Genomic DNA, 21750 nt, shown 5'->3' on the forward strand with positions numbered 1-21750 from the left:
GAGCTATGAAAGAAGTTTTAAGATACATAAAAGTAAAAATGCTCACTTATAATTCACGCATTTCAAGTGTTTTCCTTTGGAGTCTTCCTAGGGCCCCACTACTAGAGGTACTGCAAAGCCAGGAGCAGACAGAGCAACCACCAGCTCTGAGAATCACTGAATATAACTCATCTATACCTCCCAGGTATTAAAATGAGATCTACATTAGCTCTGTGAACACACCTGGCTCTTTAGAATTTAAATGATAAACCTGGAAGTGTCGTCTTAATTCATTCTTAACACTGAATGGGTCAAATTCTTTTCTTCCTGTACCTCAAGAAGTCCCAATGATTCAGCCTGCTTTTCTAACATGGTCAAGATTTTACAAGTCATTTGCAAAACTTACGCCTGCCTGCCATCAAAATTCAGATCAGAGTCCAGGATCTTCAAAAACCTGCCCGAATATTAGTAAAGATGCACTCCTATGCCTCCATGACTTGCTTTTATATAAATATATATATGTATTTAAAAGCAAATACAGGGCTTCCCTGGTGGCTCAGTGGTTAAGAATCCGCCTGCCAATGCAGGAGACATGGGTTTGATCCCTGGCCCGGGAAGATCCCACATGCCCGGGAGCAACTAAGCCTGTGCGCCACAACTACTGAGCCTGCGCTCTAGAGCCTGTGCTCTGCAGCAAGAGAAGCCACGACAATGAGAAGCCCACGCACCACAAGAAGAGTAGCCCCTGCTTACCTCAACTAGAGAAAGCCCATGCGTGGCAATGAAGACCCAACACAGCCAAAAAAATAAAAAAATAAAAAATAAAAGAAAATACATTTCTCTAAACCCTCACAGTCAAAAATCTTCCCTTGGGTTGATGGATGTCTGATCATGGATGGAGAAAAAAACTCACATACATTAAATTACAAAAAAGTATATACAACAACACATAAAGCATAAACTTTGAATTAGAATATCAACACATTAATTAGTGCTGGATTAATCATGCCCTTGGCATGTTGAAATGTCCATATAATGATTCTGAAAAGAGGTTACATTGCATCCAAAAGACTTTGAGGTGTCTTTATTATTTTATTTATTTATCTGGCTGCATTGGGTCTCCGTTGCTGCTCGCGGCTTTGTCTAGTTGTGGCAAGCGGGAGCTACTCTTCGTTGCGGTACGCGGGCTTCTCATTGCAGTGGCTTCTCTTGGTGCGGAGCACGGGCTCAGGGCGCGTGGACTCATTAGTTGTGGCTCGCGGGCTCAGTAGTTGTGGCTCACAGACTCTAGAGTGCAGGCTCAGTAGTTGTGGCACACGGGCTTAGTTGCTCCGCGGCATGTGGGATCCTCTAGGACCAGAGCTCAAACCCGTGTCCCCTGCCTTGGCAGGCGGATTCTTAACCACTGCACCACCAGGGAAGCCCCTGAGGTATCTTTAATATGCCTTCAATAATGAGGAGAAAAGGCACCCAGGAGAAAAGAAATCTACCATATACTGATTTGGCCATTACTGTGGGTTGAACTGTGTCCTCTACAAAGAAATGTTGAAACCCTAACCCCTGGCACCTGTGAATGTGACCTTATTTGGAAATAGGATCTTTGCAGATGTAATCAAGTGAAGAGGAGGTCACACTGGAATAGGGTAGACTCTAATCCAATGACTGGTGTCCTTATAGGAAGAGGGAACTCTGGACACACACACAGACACACAGGCAAAATGTCATGTGGAGAGCAAGACAGAGATTGGAATGACAGATCTACAAGCCAAGGAATGTCAAATATTGCTGGCAACCACCAGAAGCTAGAAAGAGGCAAAGAAGGATTCTTCCCTAAAAACTTCAGAGAGACCACAGCCCTGCTAATACCTTGATTTCAGACTTCTGGCCTCCGGAACTTTGAGAGAATATATTGTTTTAAGCTACCCAGCTTGTGGTAATTTGTTACGGCAGCCCTAAGAGACTAAGAGAGCCACCCACCAGCAATGACAGGCTATTCCACTGCCAGAAAAAGCCACCTTACAAAGTAGGAGTGTACAATTCAAGGGACACGGGTGGCTCATCTTACCTTCACATCTATGCTGTTGCTGGGAGGCAGACCTGGAGTCTCCTTCTGGCCCTGTCACTTACCGGATGTGCAAACTTAAGAAAACAAAGTAAATTCTCTGAGCTTTAGCCTCTCCATCTACGAAACTGGGGTCATATCATTTATCTCACAAGATCAGGGTAAAGATTCTGCAATGAAGTACACAAAGCACTTTGCAGAGTGCTTGGACACACGGTGGCCAGTAAAACTACTAGGATTTTGCAAAGAAAATTGCCCACATCGACCATAAAGTGGTGTTGGCGGGGATAAGGGGAGATTTCTACAGGGAAAAAGAAACCGGCTGGATTCCATCCTCCTTAAACACGTTCTCTGGAAAGATGGAAGACTGGGGTATAGAGCCAAAATCAGGTACATAGCCACAAACCTTGGCTGTGTTGGTCCATCGGACTCTGGGGGGGGCCCATTCCTGGGTGAGGTGGTCGCATAGTGGTGCCCTTCATGGATCCACAATGGGTATCGTCCACAACCCCCTTGTCGTGCATACCATCGACGGGCTGAAACATTTACAGAGTATCAGTTAGACGTCTCTTTCAGGCATAATATTCCTATCTGGTGTTTTAAGACCCCTTCCTAAAAAGTCTTCAGAATTGTGGCGCAATCATCTATTACCCATATGATAGTCATATATTTTGACATTTATTTTACATATATTACCATTTACGTAGATTTCATAGATGGGACAAAAAATAAAATAAAAAAGACTACACCAATAGGATCAGCAAAACTACCTGTGAAGTCAAAAGTTAAGGCTTTAAACAGTTGAAATTTTTTTGGTCATGTCAAAACCTGCAAATATAAAAATGAAGTTCTGGGGGCTTCCCTGGTGGCGCAGTGGTTGAGAGTCTGCCTGCCAATGCGGGGGACACGGGTTCGAGCCCTGGCCTGGGAAGATCCCACGTGCCGCGGAGCGGCTGGGCCCGTGAGCCACAATTGCTGAGCCTGCACGTCTGGAGCCTGTGCTCCACAACGAGAGAGGCCGCGATAGTGAGAGGCCCGCGCGCCGCAATGAAGAGTGGCCCCCACTTGCCACAAGTAGAGAAAGCCCTCGCACAGAAACGAAGACCCAACATAGCCATAAAATAAATAAAATAATAAATACTTTAAAAAAAAAAAGTAAACTCAGAACCATCTGCTTTAAAGCACCAGTCCCATATCCTTTAAAAAAAAAAAAAATGAAGTTCTGTTCAGAAGGTAGACAAATATAAACTATTATTCCATACCCTCTTAAGTAAGTCCTGAAACCTGCCGTAGGTTGAAGCTAGTCCAAAGTCTGAATGAAGGAAGGAAGACTCTTTGAAACGTCTGTGATGATCTATATTTTGGTAACTTTTTTTCATCAGAGGGGAAGGAACCATGGAAAGTTTAAAAGTTGAAACCAGAAAGTTCCAAGGCAGTTGGGAAAAGAGGGACAGACAGGGTAGAGCGGTGAATGGGGGTAAATACTGAACGGGAAAGAGGGTGAAACAGATGAAGCTATACTACAGAGGGAGGAAGACAGAAAAAGGTTAAAGGCAGAGTTTGGAAAAAAATAAAGAACACAGGGTCTGGAAATAGGACTTGAGGCCTTGTACACAACAGACACCCAATAAATAGCCATTGAATTGACACTAATCCAATCCAGAATTGGGCAATGGAGCATGTGTTTGAGAAAGGAAAAGTCTATTCCTCCCCAAACTGGAATAGCAATTTTCAAAACAGCCTGAAAGGAATATTTCCAGGAGTTTATAGAAACCAAATGACTTCAAGCAAGAAAGTATGAGTGTTTGCAGTTTTGGAGAAAGGAAAGTTAATTTCTGCAGAGTCAAAAGCATGCACTTGAAAAGAGGAGAAATTTACCATAAAGAGGATGTTCAGAAGAAAAATGGGAAGAATTTGGTATAAAGAGTGTCTCTGAGTCTGTTAAATAGTAATAATAGAGAGGAAATCAAAGCAACACAGCAGATGTATTTAGGCCACTTGTTTATTTATTTCCAGTAATGTTGAAAAGCAAAAAGCTGAAGCTCAGAGGGAGACAGAGGAGAAAGACAAGGACTAAAGCTGCCTATAAAAAGATTCTCAGAAAGTGAAGGCATCTGGTCAGCAGGTGTGAACTCCAGGCACTTCACCATGTCCTCACCCAGGGAATTATCTGAGGGACTGCGGGCTGAGGAAAAGCAGGATGAGAAAATGCAAAACTTGCAGAATGAGAGCAAAACAAAACAAAAAAGAGCATTGATGGGGGCAGAGAACAGGAGAAAATGTGACGAAGATGCTAGATAACGAAACAGAAGGGATCAGAAGATACATTTATACATAAAAACAACCCAGGGCAAAAACATAACATTAACCCAATACACTCATGCATACGTTTAACTTTTAAGTGCTTAAATAATAATAGAGGTGAGCTAAGTATTTTCCTTCAAATCTTTCATTTTGGAGGTGAAACATCCTTAAACCCTTCTGAAATTATTTAACCCGCTTGGACTAAGGTTAACAAGTGACAGATCCGGTCTATAATACATCTCCCAAATTAATATGAACACAAGATGATTTAATGACTTCGATATGTCTACAGGTTCAATATGTCTCCTAAAGAATGTGATATGGAAAACAAGTAACTTTATTCCTTTACATACCTGACAAGCTAAAAATGTGTTTAAAAGAAATCAAAAAAGCAGGGAGAGAACTTGGGGATATTATAGGGCTATCCATGATATGTTGTTAAATGAAAAAGATGTTGTTTCAGAGTAATTAATAGTGATGATATGATGCTATTATGGTAAAAGGAAACATTTTTTAAATCATACCTGAATATGCATACCTGTGCTTAGATGGTATTTTTACTGAAGATGGAGAAAAGTAAGGTGTAAAACGCATATACGATAAGCTGTTACTGGGGGTGAACCACTTCTTTTATTTATGTCAATATGGTTTTACTTTTCAAAATAAGCATATATTAATTTTCTGATTTGAAAATCATCAAATAACAAAATTTGCAAAAAATGAATCTTCCCTTCTGGGCTGCAATGCCTTACCTTAAAACTGACCTCCAGGGACTTCCCTGGTGGTGCAGTGGTTAAGAATCCGCCTGCCAATGCAGGGGACACAGTTCGAGCCCTGGTCTGGGAAGATCCCACGTGCCACGGAGCAACTAAGCCCGTGCACGGAGCAACTAAGCCCGTGCACAACTACTGAGCCTGTGCCTAGAGCCCGCGAGCCACAGCTACTGAGCCCGCGTGCCACAGCTACTGAAGCCTGTGCGCCTAGAGCCTGTGCTCCACAACAAGAGAAGCCGCCGCAACGAGAAGCCTGCGCATCGCAACGAAGAGTAGCCCCTGCTCACCGCAACTAGAGACAGCCCGTGTGCAGCAACGAAGACCCACTGGAGCCAAAAAACAAAAACAGGGCTTCCCTGGTGGCGCAGTGGTTGAGAATCTGCCTGCTAATGCAGGGGACATGGGTTCGAGCCCTGATCTGGGAAGATCCCACATGCCGCGGAGCAACTAGGCCCGTGAGCCGCAATTACTGAGCGTGCGCGTCTGGAGCCTGTGCTCCGCAACAAGAGAGGCCACGATAGTGAGAGGCCCGCGCACCGCAATGAAGAGTGGCCCCCGCTTGCCGCAACTAGAGAAAGCCCTCACAGAAATGAAGACCCAACACAGCCAAAAATAAATAAATAAATAAATAAATAAACAAACAAAACCAAAAAAAACCAAACTGACCTCCAGTCCTACACAATTAAAGGGAAGACTTGCTCTTTTCTGCGGTAACCTTTCTGTTCCAAACCAGCCCTGTCCACCTGTGATGTCACCCGGAAAAGATGTAAAACCTCTACACATCTCTTCAGGCCTAACCTTCAGGTAATACACAATGGTCCCATAGATTTTCTTTGGCTACCGCTACCTCTCAAAGCAAATTGTCATATAGGATCTTGTTTGCTTTCTCAAAAAGCCATTCTCTCTTCTTTGCATCTCCTGCAAAGGCGTAATGCCCAAGGCATACCGCTATGCTCATCCCAGCAGCAACAACCCGAATCTCATCAATGGAAGATTATTATAACCTTCATCCAGAAACAAACAACTGGCCCTGAGCTCTGCAAAATCAGAGCCCTCTTCCAAAACCAGAATAAAGCCACTTCACAGACAGAGAGCAAAGTGCATTTTTCGGAATTCCCTAAAAACTATTTTATTTCAATCAAAGCTTTTTTGAAAAAAATCCTTTAGGAAAGGACTCATTTTCCTTTTACTCTTTGGGACCTACGGGATCTTTTTAGGGAAGAATAATTTTCAATACGTTCATTCATGGATGATATACGGTACTTAACATACATAGTTGGAAAAAAAGCAAGACTTATTCACTAATATACTTATTTGCCAAGCCAAAATACCTGCAACCCACAATTCATAGGATCTGTCAGAACTGCATATTGTAGGACTTCCCTGGTGGTCCAGTGGTTAAGACACCATGCTTCCAATAATGCAGAGGGCATGGGTTTGATCCCTGGTCAGGGAAGTTCCACATGCCACGTGGCGTGGCCCAAAAAATAAAAAATAAAAAAACAGAGAGAGGGAGAGAGAGCTGCATATTGTAGCTAACACTTTTTAAAAAGCCAAGATCAGATCTTCCTGACTGGTGCAACATCTGTAACAATAAAAGAGCCTTAGAATGTATGTTTTCAATAATGTACAAGATAAAAGAAAGACCTAGCTTGATTCTCTTGTAAACAATAGTAGAAAAAAGAGAGGGGGGTTATCAGTGATTATTAGCCATCCATGACTCAGAAGACAAGACTGGATGGGAGAATGAACTCTTACCTTATGCATTTGATGCATGCCTTCCTGCGGGAAGTCAGCAGACCCCATCGACGGCATAGGGTGTGAGACACTTGGAGGCCCAGGACTTGGCCCCATCATACTGTGGACGGAACCTGGGGATGGTCCAGGTCCTGGACTGGGCCCAAGAATTGGTCCAGGAGAGGGTCCCGGCCCTGGCGAAGGCCCTGGGTGGGGCATCGCACCAGGGTCTGTGGGCGTGGACATCTACTTCTCCTGACTCTGCCAGTCAGTACAGTGATACTGAGTTGGAAAGAAGAGAAAGGAATGTTTTAAACATGATGTTAAGATCAGAATAAAACAGTTGTTAGTATTAGATGGTGTCATTTCTGTAACAAACATCAAACAGAACTGCCCTGTCTAGCCCGGATGTTTGAGAGAGTGTGATATATATCCATCTGCCCTAGTCTTTATGAAGACCACTTATTTAAAATGATTCCCCGGAAAGATATAAATCATCTAAGATCCAAAAAAAGGCTCACTGGAGAAACTCAAATTTAAGACATAAGGAGAATTCTAAACAAGCTTAAAATTTATTACTGAAGTCAACAGATGCTCTCCATTACTTGGGCACCTTACAAGTCATTAACCCCCCCAAAGCCATTAAAATATAAACCTCCTAAAGAAGTACCCAACCAAGACCCACTTGCATAAGTCAATAAGCATTCAAACGTCACAGAATTCTAGAGAGTTAAAAGGGGGAGAAAGTACAATTTCATAAATTGAGAATGAAAGGGAATCGCTAATCACGGGAGAAGAAGAGGTTAACAGGAGTCAGACAAATATGGGTTCACACAGCCGCGTATGCAATGACGCACTGAGACTAAAATGCGATGGTACGTGTAAAACCATAGCTCTGTGCCTGGCACAACAAGCAGCCTCTCTTACTGAGCATTACTCCCCGGCCCTGCCACCCCTACTCCAGCAGAAACGAACAAAAGGGCAGGTTAAGATGTGGTCCTCCCACCAGGTAATTAATTGAAGACCACGTGGACATTAGAGGGCAGGGATTCATCCCAGGCCTCTCTGGGGTCCAAGACTCACAAGAGACATCAACCATGACTCCTGGATCGGGGCCCACCAGAGACGTGGTATGAAAATTCCGGTTCTCCAGCAAAGCGGTATTCCATCACCCATGTGCCAAGACTTCTTGGCATCCCCACCAGGGAACTGCCTCATGGGGTGGGTACGACTGATTCTTGGATATCAGCCAAAATGAGTAAATAAGCTGTTTTCTAAATTTTGATGGAGATGAATGATCCCAGGGTAGTCATGGTGATATATTATGTCATCTAGGGGCACACACCTGTACACACAAAACCTCTTCTGATGCCGAACTCACAGAATCCTAAGTGGACTTGCTTACCCACTGATTAGTGGCAGGGAAGAAATTAGACCATAGGGGCCCGGTCACCCACAGCAGGGCTCTTTCCATAGTGAAATGAGAGGTTAGAGGGAAAATTAAATGAAAAAAACAAAAAACCCACGTTACTTCCATTCTTAGCTAACTACCATCACCTCTCGAGGAATCTCTAGAATGTGAGGGCCATGAGGGTGAGGTCTTGCTCTTCTTCGCTCCTGTATCCCCAGCACCTCCAACCAGCATGGAGTAAGTGCTCAGAAAAGATCTGAATGAAGTGTAGACAAGGTTGCAAGGGCAAACTATTAATAGAATCAATTATTAAGAAATAAAAAAAATTAAGAGAGCAATCAGGGTTTGAGCTATGTTCAAACAAAGAAATCTTAAAAGTGGAGGCAAGAATTGGCCAATCTGATAAATGAATTAGGGCTAAAACAGGAAAGGATGAAAGGCTGCTTTGGAATGATTATAAGCAAGGGATCACTCAAACTGTTTTGCTGATACAAGATGGGACTAAGAGAACACAGTTCAAGTGATTTCTAAAACAACAGGGAAGCTTGGACAGTAAATTATAGCCTGAATTCACTACAGAGCCAAATGTTATTATTTATTCTTTGTGATTAACAAAGCAGGCGGAAGTAACTTTTTTTTTTTTGCGTTCCACCCCCTCACATATACACACACCCACCCAGGTTCAGTCAGCATTTTAAATTTAGGACGCTGACGTCAATTCAGGGGTACTACAAGTTAAAATGTTCTTTCATGTATATCAGCAAACTAATAAACCCCTTTATTTTTTAGTGAATAAAAGGAAATTGCTTACTTCCTGTTATGATTTACCTTGAAATTGGCTTCAATGGCTATGATGGCAAGATACCACAAGTTTGAACAATGTAGATACAAATGCTCAGTCAGCCTGGTAGTCCTACTTTTCATGTTGTATATTTTAATATCTATTATCCCAAAATACCAACGACTTTCTGTGCATATAATGACTTTCATCTGGGAGCCTCGTAGAATGTTGTAATTAATTGTATGCAGTCCCACAGAAACACTCATCTTTTTTGTTATAGGAAACTACTAAAAACTTCTTAGGGGGAGAACATATGAGACAGGAAATGGAAGAATATGGGCATAAAGAAGAATGTTAATATAGGAACGTGTTATATAGGAAACTTTTTCGTAAGAAGAGAACCTTTAGGAGCACGCACTTAATGAATGTGTCCGTGAAACAGCACAGATGAACAAACAAGAAGCCAGCTCAGAGAAACAGCACAGTTGGAACAAAGGAGCAAACCTGCCCCATCCCGCACAGCTAAGGGATCTGGACTACCGCACAACTTGAACGTGACCCTCTGGCTTCTGACTGGGAGCCCAGAGACCTTGGGTTCTGCCCACCTCAGGGCTGCCACCAACCCCGGGGTTCCCGGGCAAAGCGTGTTTTTTTTTCCTGGGGTTTCTCAGCTTCCTCTGGGCTTGGAATCGAAGCATCTCAAGGCTCCCTGCATCTGTCTATCCAGGACTTGCAGCATCTCCCGACTCCTCCAACCTTACGTGCGGGCGCGCTCATCAGTGACCCTCCAGGGCAGGACCCGGGCCGTCCCAGGATTCACGCCACGGCACCGTCACCCAAGCGGACCAAAGAGGAAGGAGCACCTCTCGGAGACGAGGCCACAGTCCTGGCCTCCTACTTCTTCCTCTTCATTTCTGGTGGCAACTTCACGGTGCAGCTCCAAGACACAATTAAACTTTCCCACAGCGTAAAGCAATTCGGGGGTGTAAGTTACAAAGAGGTGCGAGTCTCCAGCAGAGGCGCAGGTCGTTACTAAGTCCCTGTGGTTAAGGGTGAAAGTCCAGTATTGGCCAACTCAGCTTCCCCCTCACCCACCCTCCCGGTCTCCCTAGGAATCCAAACCCCTTTCTTTTCTCTTCCAGGCACCAATTAAGTGATGCAGATGGGGTGGTGACAGTGGGGACAGGCACAGGGCGGATGGGGGAGAGCCGATGGCTCCAGTAACCTTGAGAGGGCAGGAGTGCCAGGTCTCTCCGCAAGATAACACTCAAAATCTATTTTTATGTTGCGTTGGGGGGCGGGGCGGGGGAGTTTTACATTGTCACCAAAAAGAACGGCCTGTCCCATAATTACATGGCCAATATAAGGAAGAAAACGTGTCTGTGTGGAAGGAGGTTAGGCACACAGACCTCCCCGTACCCCGGCACTGCCAGGCCTCTCTCCTCCCCTCAACGCTTCCCTCCACCTCACACCAGCACTCCCTGAGGGCCAGGCTGCTGTGTTCTTAGCCAAGAATTTTTCAGCAGTACACCCTGTCTTTTTTCGTCCTGACCCTGCCTTTACAACCGGGGAGTGCGTGCTTTTTAAAAATAAAAGTCGTTGGAGCTTCCCACAACTCCAACCACTGCAGACATCCTCCCTCAGCCCGAATTCCCTGCCTCTCCCCTTTGCAGAAAGCCCCAGCACACCCATCTGCATATTAAAAGGAGTTCAACTTCATGGAATTTTAAGGGTCACCAGTCCAACCATGACAACCAGGACAGAACGTCTACCGTCCTGTCTCGCTCCAATCAGCTGAAAGATCCCCACACTTGCAGTAAGACTTAGACACAACCCCATGTGCTTCGGAATCATTTCAGGGACTTGACTTGAGGACACATTTGGTCACGTCCCCATTTAAAAGAGGAGGGCAGGAAGGGACCACAGAGCTTGCCCAAAGTCACATCTGTGAGTAGAGCTTTTTATCTCTTGACTCCCGGCCCAATACCGAGTCACGGCCCCATCAGGCAAGCCAGGCCATCCACCGGTGTGGAGAGCTGTCACTCAGGCTGAGCAATGACGCACAGGAGTGCGAAGTGGAGGATGCAGAAGCAAAGATGGAAACAATGGGAGATGTCGCGAGGATTGGGATTTGGCTGTGATCCTATGTTAATGTACGAAGGGACAGAGGAGTGAAGAAAAGCCCTCAAGAGAATATGAGGCAGAGACAATGTTATGAACTTAAGAGGTCGGTGATGTTTAATCAAAGATCCAGAGGACCTGTTTTACTCATCTATTCCCAACTGTCCTGGCTCTCCCCTGGGCACAAGGCATGGAGGATGTACAAAAATGACCAGAGGGCTTACCCAGGGCTCTGCAAGTCTGACAGGGAAACAGGACTTATCCATAAATAGCAGTGAGAAAAAATAAAATAAAAAAAAAGAACATGCAAGTTCCTGCAAGACCAGAAGGGGTATAGCTAGAGTGTCCACTGCAGTCACGGGCAGGAGAGAGGACTTACAGCTTGGAGGGCGGAGGCAAGAAAAGGGAATTAAGGGAGGCTTCACGGAGAAGGTGGCATTTCTGCTAGGCCTTGCAGTAAAAATACATAATAAATAAATGTTTCCTGGCAACTTTTGTTTTCTAGTCACAGAAAGAGTTTAGGGGGAAGCACAACCACCTGCACTAGATAACACCTCAAATAACTCTTCACAAAACGTAATAAGGAAGCGTGGGGTAATCTTGGATCTCCAGCAGACCTTTATCTCTACTGCATTTACAGAAAGACTTTGGGGTACAGGTCAAAGGTGGAATATGAGAAATAAAAGTTAGGCCCAGTTCACATCCCTAAGAATAACTGTTGTTTTAAAGTTTTCTGGCTGTTATGGAGAACGATTAAGGCTCAGGAGATAGTTAAGAGTTCTTTTTATGTCTGTTTGCTGATTCAGACTGTCTCCCCTGACCCTGAAGGTTTTCTCTGTAGCTTTCTCTATGAATGAATTGAGAATTCCCCCACAAGAAGTAGCAACATCTCTAGAACTGGAACACAAGTGCTGCTGTTCTTGATGGGGGAGTAGAGAGTAGGTAAGAACAGCAAGAAAGATAAAAGAAATAAATCTACCAGAAGTTCCTTTTTTAGAGGCCAAGGTTGTCTGGATAGGTGGTGAAATGTACCCAAAGCCCTCGTGCTTCTTGGTCTGAGACGTGCAACTTTAAACAGTGCACGGAATGATTTGTGCCACAGATAAAAACCACACTGTGCTTAGAGTGAACATTCTACGTGGCTGGCCTGAAACTCGAGAAAAGCATGGAAAACATCTTTCTCGTTGTCATTCCCGGCGGTTTACCATTCAAAGTCGAGGTTGTTTTAAAAAGTGGTTGGATGAGAAGTGTGCTGTGTTCATTGGGCTTCTGCGAACTCCGCGTCGTTGAGTCAAGGAAAGGAATTAGGATTCGAGCTGCTGCCCTCACTTGGAATAAAAAGCCTTGGGACCGGAATAAAAAGCCTTGGGACCGGAATAAAAAGCCTTGGGACCGTCCCTGGCCAGAGTCAGACCTGGCAGGGGCTCCAAGGCAGATCAGTGCAGGACAAGAGAGAAAACAAACTTCAGGGGCCAATTACAGCCCCGTGAGCCCCAGGCACTGCCTCAACAGGAACCTGGCTCTTGACATTATCACCCTAGACATACCGTGAGCTGCCTTCTCAGAAGAGTCTACCTGTGATGCAATCCCATGACCTCTTTGGTGAGGACAGCCAATGTTTCCACAAAGGAAAAATTCTTTTAAGCAGGGTGTTTACGAGAAAACCCAAAGTACTAGAAGCTCCTCAACAAAAAAGCACTCCGGCAGGGCATCCCTCTAACCCAAAATCCATGTCCACTGGTAGTTACAAAGGTAATCACAGACAACTATCACTTCTTAAATTCAGTTGAACCCAAACTGCTAGGTAATTGGTCAAAACCAAAACAGACAAACCAACAAAAACTCGTAGCAAAGCGTGACACCCTGAAATGTAATTCGTGTGTATTTACACATACACCCATCCTTCCTAGGTTCTGTTAGGCCCCTTTGCAAGGCAACCTCATTTGGGATGCTGATAAGAATCAACGATAGCCACTTTCGTCTCTGTCTGCTAAGATAATTTTATTTACACACTAAACACATAAGAGTCTGAAATACATACTGTAAGAACTTTTTCTGGCTGAGATGGCACACGTTGACTTAGCAGTAAAACGTGACCATTATATGCTGAATGAACCCCAGCAGACCAGTGAGATGCCCCACTTTCCCCGACTTTCACAGCAGCAACAAAAATTCAGGCATGAACCCTTCAAGTTCACTGCAATTAAAATGAATAATGGCCATTTACAGTGTTAATCTGCCATTAAAAAATAAATCACCACGTAGTTTGACCTCTGAATTTCAAGTTCTCTTTTACAAAACAGGCATAATAGTAGTCAGCTATCTCAATTTTGATATGAAGCAAATAAAGTATTACATATGAAAACACCTTGTGAGCCATCGTATAAAAATGTATGTTATCGCGAGGATCCTTCTAAAGCCTTCAATTCCCACCCTGGACTTGAATTCACAATCTGCTAGATTAATCTAACATACTTTTTGTTCATGAATTCCCTTGCTCCAAACTTCTGAGAGAAACCTCCAACACACGTTGGATAAAACATTCATGCTTTAGCCTGGAAATCAAGTCTTTCTACCTTCTCCAACTTTGATCTTTTGAAAATTCTTCCCAACTGGAACCTCTTGCCCTGGGCAACCAGGTCAAAATTGGTACATTGGTCTTCTCACAGTTTCTTTAGGCTCGGGCCCTGTGATCTCAGGACTTTCTCCTGATCTCATATGATCAGCACCCACCACCCCACCCCTGCCCTCCTCTGGCCACAATCGTCCTCCATCTCGAAGACTTTATCTACGCCATGCACTCATGAGAGCTCATCCTGATCTCTCCCTGTATCAAGTGGTCTGTGCGGTTTACAATTTGCTATTCACACATGTTCAGGCATGTTCTTTATAAGACATAAATTCTCGATTGCAGATCATTCATTTTTTTACGGATTTATAGACTTTGCTTAATAGCATTTTAGTGCATGTAAGAATCCAGCACAACAGCAAACGGCAAAAGAGTTGCAAATATTTGCAAAGCTATTACATGCCCAGCTTTCCTCACGGACATTCAATTTCCAAGTTCAATGACTTAACTCCCAGTAGGATGGTAAAAACTGGACAATACAACCTCAAGAAGGTAAAGAAACACGGTCATTCTAAACAAGAAAACACAATCCTAACACAAACTGATAGAGAACTTCCCTTGGACTTCTGTTAACCTGTAAGATAACATATCCCAATGCTTTTTGGTCAAAGATTTTTTTGCTGTTTTTAAGTAACTTTAATTCCACAATTCTGAATTCAGTTTAAACAAACAAACAAACAAAAAAAAGAGAGAGGGGGGAGTTATATTTAATGGGTTTTAAACTTCAAATTTATTTCAACTTCTATGAATTCCATTCATCAATTTACAAAAGGGTCAGCCCATATTTCAATTAGGTCAGTTTCTAAAAAGTTTCTAAAATATTAGTGCTTGCAGAGAGGTAGATGATATATTGGCAGAAGACTGATGCTTAATGTATGTGGAACCTAGAAAAATGGTACAGATGAACCGGTTTGCAGGGCAGAAATTGAGACACAGATGTAGAGAACAAACGTATGGACACCAAGGGGGGAAAGCGGTGGGGGATGGTGGTGGTGTGATGAATTGGAAGATTGGGATTGACATGTATACACTGATGTGTATAAAATGGATGACTAATAAGAACCTGCTGTATAAAAATATAAATAAAATAAAATTCAAAAATTCAAAAAAAAAACAAAAAACGAAGACTGATGCTTATACACCACCTAAAATTACATAGAATACTGTTATCTTTTCAAAAATATAAAATTATACAGGCATATTCCCTGATGGTAACTGAATGTTCTGAAAGTCTTATATCTAATAAAACATTACAATTCATAGTCGGCTTCAGTTACATAATAATGTATCATGAAGTCCAGAAAGGCACCACTTATGTAAATATTTCAGTCAAAAATCCTGTATTTCATATCTAAAGCATCATTCCAAATGAGTGAATTATTTACTTATTCTCTCATAATTAAAATTAAATAATGTTTATATCCACCATTCAAAAGATTCAACTATTTAGCTCCTGAATTTCATCAGCTGTGTTATATGTTTTGCTAAAGTATAATTATTCAAGTATCTCTGACTGTATCTTTAAAATCTCTAATATATCTAAAACACTTTCAAAAAAAGTGCTATATTAATATGAGGGGAAAAAGTAATAATAAACTGTAATAAACTTGTAAAGTTTTCCAAACCCAGGTTGCAGGACCCCATTTAACTTGGTGATAAATATCTTAGGCGAATAAATATGCTATGTTTCATAATGACTCTGGCAGAACTAAGTTTTAGAGTCCTATATTCCCTGGAAAATATAGTCATGATTTTCTATGTAGAAAAAATAAACACCCCAGGGCTTCCTAAATACTCTACCAAATAACCTACCACCACCTGTATTTTCTATTCCCAACTACTTATAGAATGATCCATGACTTTATTAACTGGCTCGAGATTAAAGTTCCATAAACAAATGCTTCCAAAGATGACAGAAAATTCAGCATCCTCTATTGTTCACCAACAAACTACGGGACACGTGTAAGAAAAAGGAGCAATTGAGATGATCATTCCTTTATAGAAAAAAGTGACCAAAAAAAAAAAAAATCAGAAGCAGCTCCCCAAAACGGCTTTTCACATCAGGGAAATTTTCTCATCTGTTCACCAGAAATACTGCCGAAGAAAAATGTGACTCATTTACATAGCGTTTTCTAAGGCCACTCGTGGTCAGCAACAAATTGTCCATGACTTCCCTTAAAATCATCTTTACCAGAAACAGTGTCAATCAAAACTTGTGGTGGCTACATCAGGTCCGATCAACCCAGCCTCAGTATGCCAGTGCTGGGGGAACACTCTTTAGCATTGTATTTGTGACACTTCAGTTGTTCTCATGGCACCATGTCAAGATGTCACAAAGAGTGATTTATTATTTCTCTGGAGCATCGAAAAGCTGCTGACCTAGGGGAGTTTGACAAAGGCCTTGTTTACGAAGGAAGACTGCTAAAGGGAGAGAAAAGCCAACATGAAAACACGAGAGGATGTGGCACCACTTGTATAACATACGGAAGTCTTCTCTTTTATGGTCTTGTTCCGATACATAATAAGCCCTCAAACGGAAATGTCAAAACGTTACCGGAATATAAGGGGTATCACGATGATCTCCTAGAAAAGCATGGTACGTGTGCTTTCACGCTCGCCTGTAGAATAACTTATCTTAAACTTAATCAAAGAAAAAAAGGTTTCAATGAGTATTTCTTCGCCAACGTGGTACTTTCTGCTTATAGTGTCAGAAATATTTTAAACAGAATCCAAACATTAACAATATGACAAGTGCAGAGGCGCTTTTTTTTTTTTTTTTTTGGTCGATTCCAAGCCTCAGGTGTTGGTCAAAGCACTTTTTAAGAAACTTGACGAGAAATGCTCAAAAACCACTTTAAAAAAAAACGAACAAAAGAAAAGATCTAAGGCTGCTTTGAACACACGCTGGCGGTGAATATTTTCTGTGAAACCCCACAGGGCAGCCAGTCCCCGAGCTGGGATGTAACTGATGTCACTCAGGAGAGAAAAGCTGCATGTAAGGAAGCACCCCCTCACCTCTGCCAATTCTTCAAGGGTTCTGATACCCCAAACTCCTGATTTAGTTTACAGTGTTCTTCAACAATATGGCTTCTCTCTTTAATGCCCCCAACGAGGTAGAGGGGCGGCTGTCTACAGGTTTGGTTTTTTTATTTCAGGTCACATCCATAAATATCTTTTGTACCTAATAGGCATCTCCAAATCCCCTCTTTCCAGCAGCAAACATTCCAGTTGTCAGGGAGCTTAAAAAAAAAAGTCCAGGAGAATAAAAGGGCAATTAGATTCCTAAAAGAGAAAGTGTGTTCTATTTGCATAACAATGCACCAACTTGGATTCAAACCTGCCACACCTCTTAACACTTCACCAGTGAGCTAGAAGTAGGCTAGAAGCCTAGCAAGTCTAGTGTAGGCAAACAAGCCTGGGGTAGTGGTCCCCCAAAAAACTGGTGGAAAATATCACTGAAACATCTGAATGTGCACATATAAGTCTACACGCACATATAACACTGGGCATGGCTTTTATTTCAGTACAGCTCTCAGAGGTTTCTGAGTCTTACTTACATGGTTAGACAGGAATTTTCTTCCACTCAGTACTCAAGCAACAATCTTTCTGTTCCTACAAGCATTCTCTTCCAACAGCCAGGTGTAAATTAAAAAGTCCTTTGAAATGGAAGTTTAAATTTGAACTCTGCCATTGGTAACGCATAGACGTTAAAAATAACCACTCAGTACGGTAGACAAACGTGTATCCTTAATGTCTTCCTTATGCTCTACCATCACACATAGTTAGGAACACAGCCTACCCAATAACCAGGAGATAAGGATGACATCTCTCCATAAAATACCGACCCGGGTCGCTTTGCTTTTTCAAAAGCACTAACCTCCGTCAGGTTAAGGAGGAGAAAAGAAAGAAAGAAAGAAAAGGGACAACCTTGCAAAACTCTCCAAAAAGTTATATAAACAAAGAAGGGGGGAAGCCCAGTATGGGCTTTGCACCCATGTGCTACTAAAGTTACATAACACCCGCTGCAGACATTAAAGAAGGAATGGATTCGGTACAACAGCCCCACTTCCCTCGACTCCCCAGCCTGTCTCCTGCTCTTAAAAAATCCAAACGCCTGGCAGGACCAAGTGGACGACTCTGAATATTTATTTTATTGTTGGAGTAAATACTGCGAGAGTTGGAGGCACGTTTAGGCCCGAAGTTTGCATGTGCAATGGCCCCAAGGCGCAGCGACTCCACTCCCCAGACCCGGAGAAGAACTGACAAGGGACAGCAGCCAGCAAGGCCTTCTTCTTCCCCTCGCGGTGCCTCCCGCTGGAAAGTTTTCCACGCATTCGACCGGAGGGTCGGGAGCCGGCTTCCCCAGCCTGCCTGAGTTTGCAGGCACGGCGAGCCGGGAGACCGGAGGGGTCCGGCAGGGAAAGAGCTGGAAAGCTCTGCACAGGGCGGGCGGCGGCGGCGGCGCAGAATCCTTACCTGGGGGACACGGAACAAAAAGAGGCGCGGGGCTCGCCGAGCCTGCAGTGGCAGCGCGGCCGGCCGCCCGGAGCGGGTCTTCCCCGCCCGAGCCCTAGGCCGGCGCCAGAGTCCGCGGCCCGGCCCCGGCCGCCGCTGCCGCTTCCTCCCTCGCGCGCGTCATGTCACGGCGATCAAACATGTCTGTGTGCGCTTCGCTGCTGTGACTTCCTGATTCTCTGCCGCTCGCGCGCGCACACTCACACTCACAGCCAGCTACACGCACACGCCACCGCCCCCACCCCACCCCAGCCCCCGCCACCAAATCTCGCCTTGTCCTCCCCCGGCTCCCGGGCAGGGCGCGGGCAGGACCGGCTGCCCGCGCCGCTGCTCGCGACGCACCGGCCCCGGCGCGGACTCACGCACTCACACTCCCGCGCAGCCACACTCGCGCCGGCCCCGAGGGCGCCGAGACGCGAGCTGCGGGAGCTCGCCGCCCTCTCCCACCCTCCCTCCCATACTTAACCTCCCAGCCAAACTTTTTTTTTTCTGCCTGATCCACGTCCAACTTCCCTCCACCCCCCCCCCACCTCCACCCCCCCCCCCACCTCCACCCCCCAGCAGTCCGGCCAGCCCCATGCTCACCAGGATCCGCTGCAAACTGCAACCCGGATAAAAATAATAATGCAATCCAGGCGGCGGAGGCGGGGGCGAGCGCGCAGACACTGGCGGGAGGCGATTTCCCCGCGTGTACCGGAAACCGGCCGAGCGCCGGGACCCGGGAGCGGGTGTCCCCCCGGAGCCCGCACCGCTGCGCCCCGCCCCGCGCGGTGCAACTGCGCCCAGGCTGCGAGGCCTCGGTGTGCGCCCGCAAACGGAGGGCGACTAGGGGCTGGCGCGCCGGACTGGTTATTTGGGGAAGTGCATCGCGACACCTTTGCAGATGGCATGGCCGTGTTTTGCAAAACAAACGGGGGAAGGGAAGACGGCTAGATGGAGGGGGGAAGCAGAGGAAGGAGTAAACCAGGTTGGGATGGGAATAAAGCAAACTCGAAAGCAAGGAGTGAGAAGGAAGGGGTGCGTGTCATCGTTGGGGGGAGGCTCCCTCCCGGTCACCCCGCCTCCCGCCCTCGCCAGCCTCCCCATTCCCTCCCCCCCCCCCCCCGCAGCCCTTCCCCTTCTCCGGTGAACGCCACGGCCACTGCCCGGGTGCGCGCGGGTCCTGTTTGTGACAGTCAGGCAGAGAGGATTATCCGGATCATGGCCTCCCCGGCCCGCAGCCACGGTGGCTCCCCTAGCACCCGGATGATCGCGGGCGACCCACGCCCGCGGTTTCCGCAGCTCGAGCTAGGGGAAAACGCAAAACAAAAGAAAACAAACCCGGGAAGGGGGAGGGCAGGGTAACTGAGCCCGGCAAGCACCTCCGACCTCCTTCTTCGGGACCTCCTCCCTCCCTCCCAGCAGTGCGGCCCGGGCCGGACACCCCGAACTTCAACACCCGAGCCCGCGCGGCCGCCAGGTACCAGGGGCAGGGACGTCCGCAGTGCCCCGGGCGCAGCAGCCCCCCGCCCGGCAGCCCCTTTGCCTAAAGGCCTGCCTACCGGTCAGCGCCCCCATCCCCGCCCGAGGGAACGCGCGAAGTGGAGGTGACACCTCCGACGCCGCACGCACCGGCCCCGCGGCGTTGGCTGCCGCCGCTTCGGAGCGCCAGCTTCGGCTTCTCCCGCCGCGATCCGCTTGCGTCTCCGCAGCCGGAGCCCTTTAAACAAGTCCCCGGGAAGCGGGTGGCAGCCGCGTTCGTTGGCGCCCCGCCGCCAGCCCGGGCTCCTCGCCCTCCTCTCCCGCTCGCCTTCCAACTCTTCCGGGGAAGACTGCTCTGGAAGAACTGTCGCGTTTCCATCCTCCTTCCCGGTCCTCCTGCCAACCCCCCACCACCCTAGCTTTTATAGGAATGGGGGGATTGCAACCTTGCCGAGTGTGTGTGTGTTGCAACCTGGAGTTGGCAGCGCATCGCTGACTGCCTACCTAGGGTCAAGGCTGTGGTTTGTTGGGATGTTCCTCCCCTTGCCTCCTTGAAGTAGTCATTATTACTGTTATTATTAGAACAGCAAGGTTCTGTTGAAACTTTCCGGTTTCTCCCACCGCCTCGCGGGAGCTGCTGTTAGATCATTCCACCTGAGGCCCGCAGGGAGGAGGCGGGCTTTTTTTGTTGTAGCGATTGGCCCGCCTGTTTGTTTTGGTCTCCGTGCATGCACAATAAATAATAATTAGGATAATAATGAATAATCCCCGGCGAAGGCGGCGCGGTGCCGGAGGGGTTTGTGCCGCGGCTGCGGCCCGGAGGCCGGAGGGAGGGGAAAGAGGAGAAAGGAGTTGTAAGTTATATTTACCTTGTTCGCGAGGAGTGTGCTGGCTGAATCTCTTCCCTCTGTGAGTCACCCAGAGTACAGAAACAGAGGGAGAGAGGACTAGATTATGAATATGACTTCATTGATGACAGCCATCCCCTCCTCTTCCTAAACTCCGGCTCCGCCCCGCGTCCCACCCTCACCGCCTCCACGGGCGCCGGAAGAAGCGCCGCAGTTGGCCCCGTGCGCCGCTCTTCCCTGCCCGCCTGGGCGCGGGTTGGCGGGACGCGCATGTCACTCGCCCCGCTCAGCGACTCCCGAAGCTCGGAGGGGAGGAGGGGGCGGTGTGCAAGAATGTGGATCGAGACAGCTCTACTGTATGCGTGGATCCGTGTGTGTCTGCAAGGCGCCGGCTCTCTGGCCGTGTTTGTGCGTGGAACAGAGAAACTGCGCAGGACGCAGAAAGCCCGGAGACCTGATGGAGTTGGGCGCCCGTTATCGCTTCCCGGCGGTCTTCCAGGGCCGCTGCCGGGCTCCTCTCGGGAGGCTGGGAAGCGGAGGAGGCAAAGCGAAAGAGAGGGCAGCCGTAGTAATAGCGCGTAGTAGTTTGGGGTTATGTGAAGAAGGTGCTGGAATTTAACTGCGCCTCCGCCTGCCAGAGCGAGCCTGCAGAGGGAAAGGGAGGGGACGAGGGGAGGGCTCCGAGTGGCACCAAAGCTGTTTGTGGCACAGCGTTGAGCATGAGAAAAAACAGGCATCGACGTGCTGCCCGAAACTTTTTCTCCCCTACCCCGCCCCACCCCCCAAGGCTGTAATTATAAATCTCCCTTTCTCCCCCCGTAAAAAGGAAGGCGGGCACAAAGAACATTCCTGCCAAATCTGTCTCTTTTCTAAAGGACTGCAAGCTTCCAAATGCCAACGAGGGAAAAACAGCTGGGAGGCTGAACGCCTTATAAATAAATAAACCCGCCCTAACCCCTTGTGGATCAGACACAGCACTTTAACCTTACCTCACCTGTCATCTTCGTGTAAAATATATACAAAAAATAGGGGGAAACAACCTCGTGGGGGCGGGGAGGGAGGGTCAGGGGGCAGTTGAAGCATGGAATCTGCTTTTGATTTAAGAAGGGTAATAAATCTCTTTTTCTCT

At 46.4% G+C, this 21750-nt stretch overlaps 1 protein-coding gene across 7 annotated transcripts in view; it reads right to left on the minus strand.

Moving 5' to 3' along the window:
* Positions 1-20785, minus strand: part of SMARCA2 (SWI/SNF related, matrix associated, actin dependent regulator of chromatin, subfamily a, member 2) — a 182846-nt gene extending 162061 nt beyond the window's left edge. For 2 of the 7 annotated variants that reach the window (XM_057548237.1, XM_057548232.1), the window contains exons 1-3: positions 18274-18542; positions 6877-7137; positions 2448-2577 (exon numbers count right to left, since the gene is read on the minus strand). In XM_057548237.1, coding sequence (XP_057404220.1) covers positions 2448-2577; positions 6877-7101 — 355 coding nt within the window. In that variant the 5' untranslated portion in view covers positions 7102-7137; positions 18274-18542. Of the gene's footprint in view, positions 1-2447; positions 2578-6876; positions 7138-9808; positions 10046-18273; positions 18543-18897; positions 19052-19923; positions 19945-20642 lie in introns of those variants that run through there. The other 5 variants (XM_028166516.2, XM_057548235.1, XM_057548233.1 and 2 more) reach the window with 5 other exon arrangements.
* Between the last annotated feature and the right edge of the window lie 965 nt (positions 20786-21750).

Source organism: Balaenoptera acutorostrata, chromosome 6 (assembly GCF_949987535.1).
Source record: "Balaenoptera acutorostrata chromosome 6, mBalAcu1.1, whole genome shotgun sequence".
NCBI classification, from domain to species: Eukaryota; Metazoa; Chordata; class Mammalia; order Artiodactyla; family Balaenopteridae; genus Balaenoptera; species Balaenoptera acutorostrata.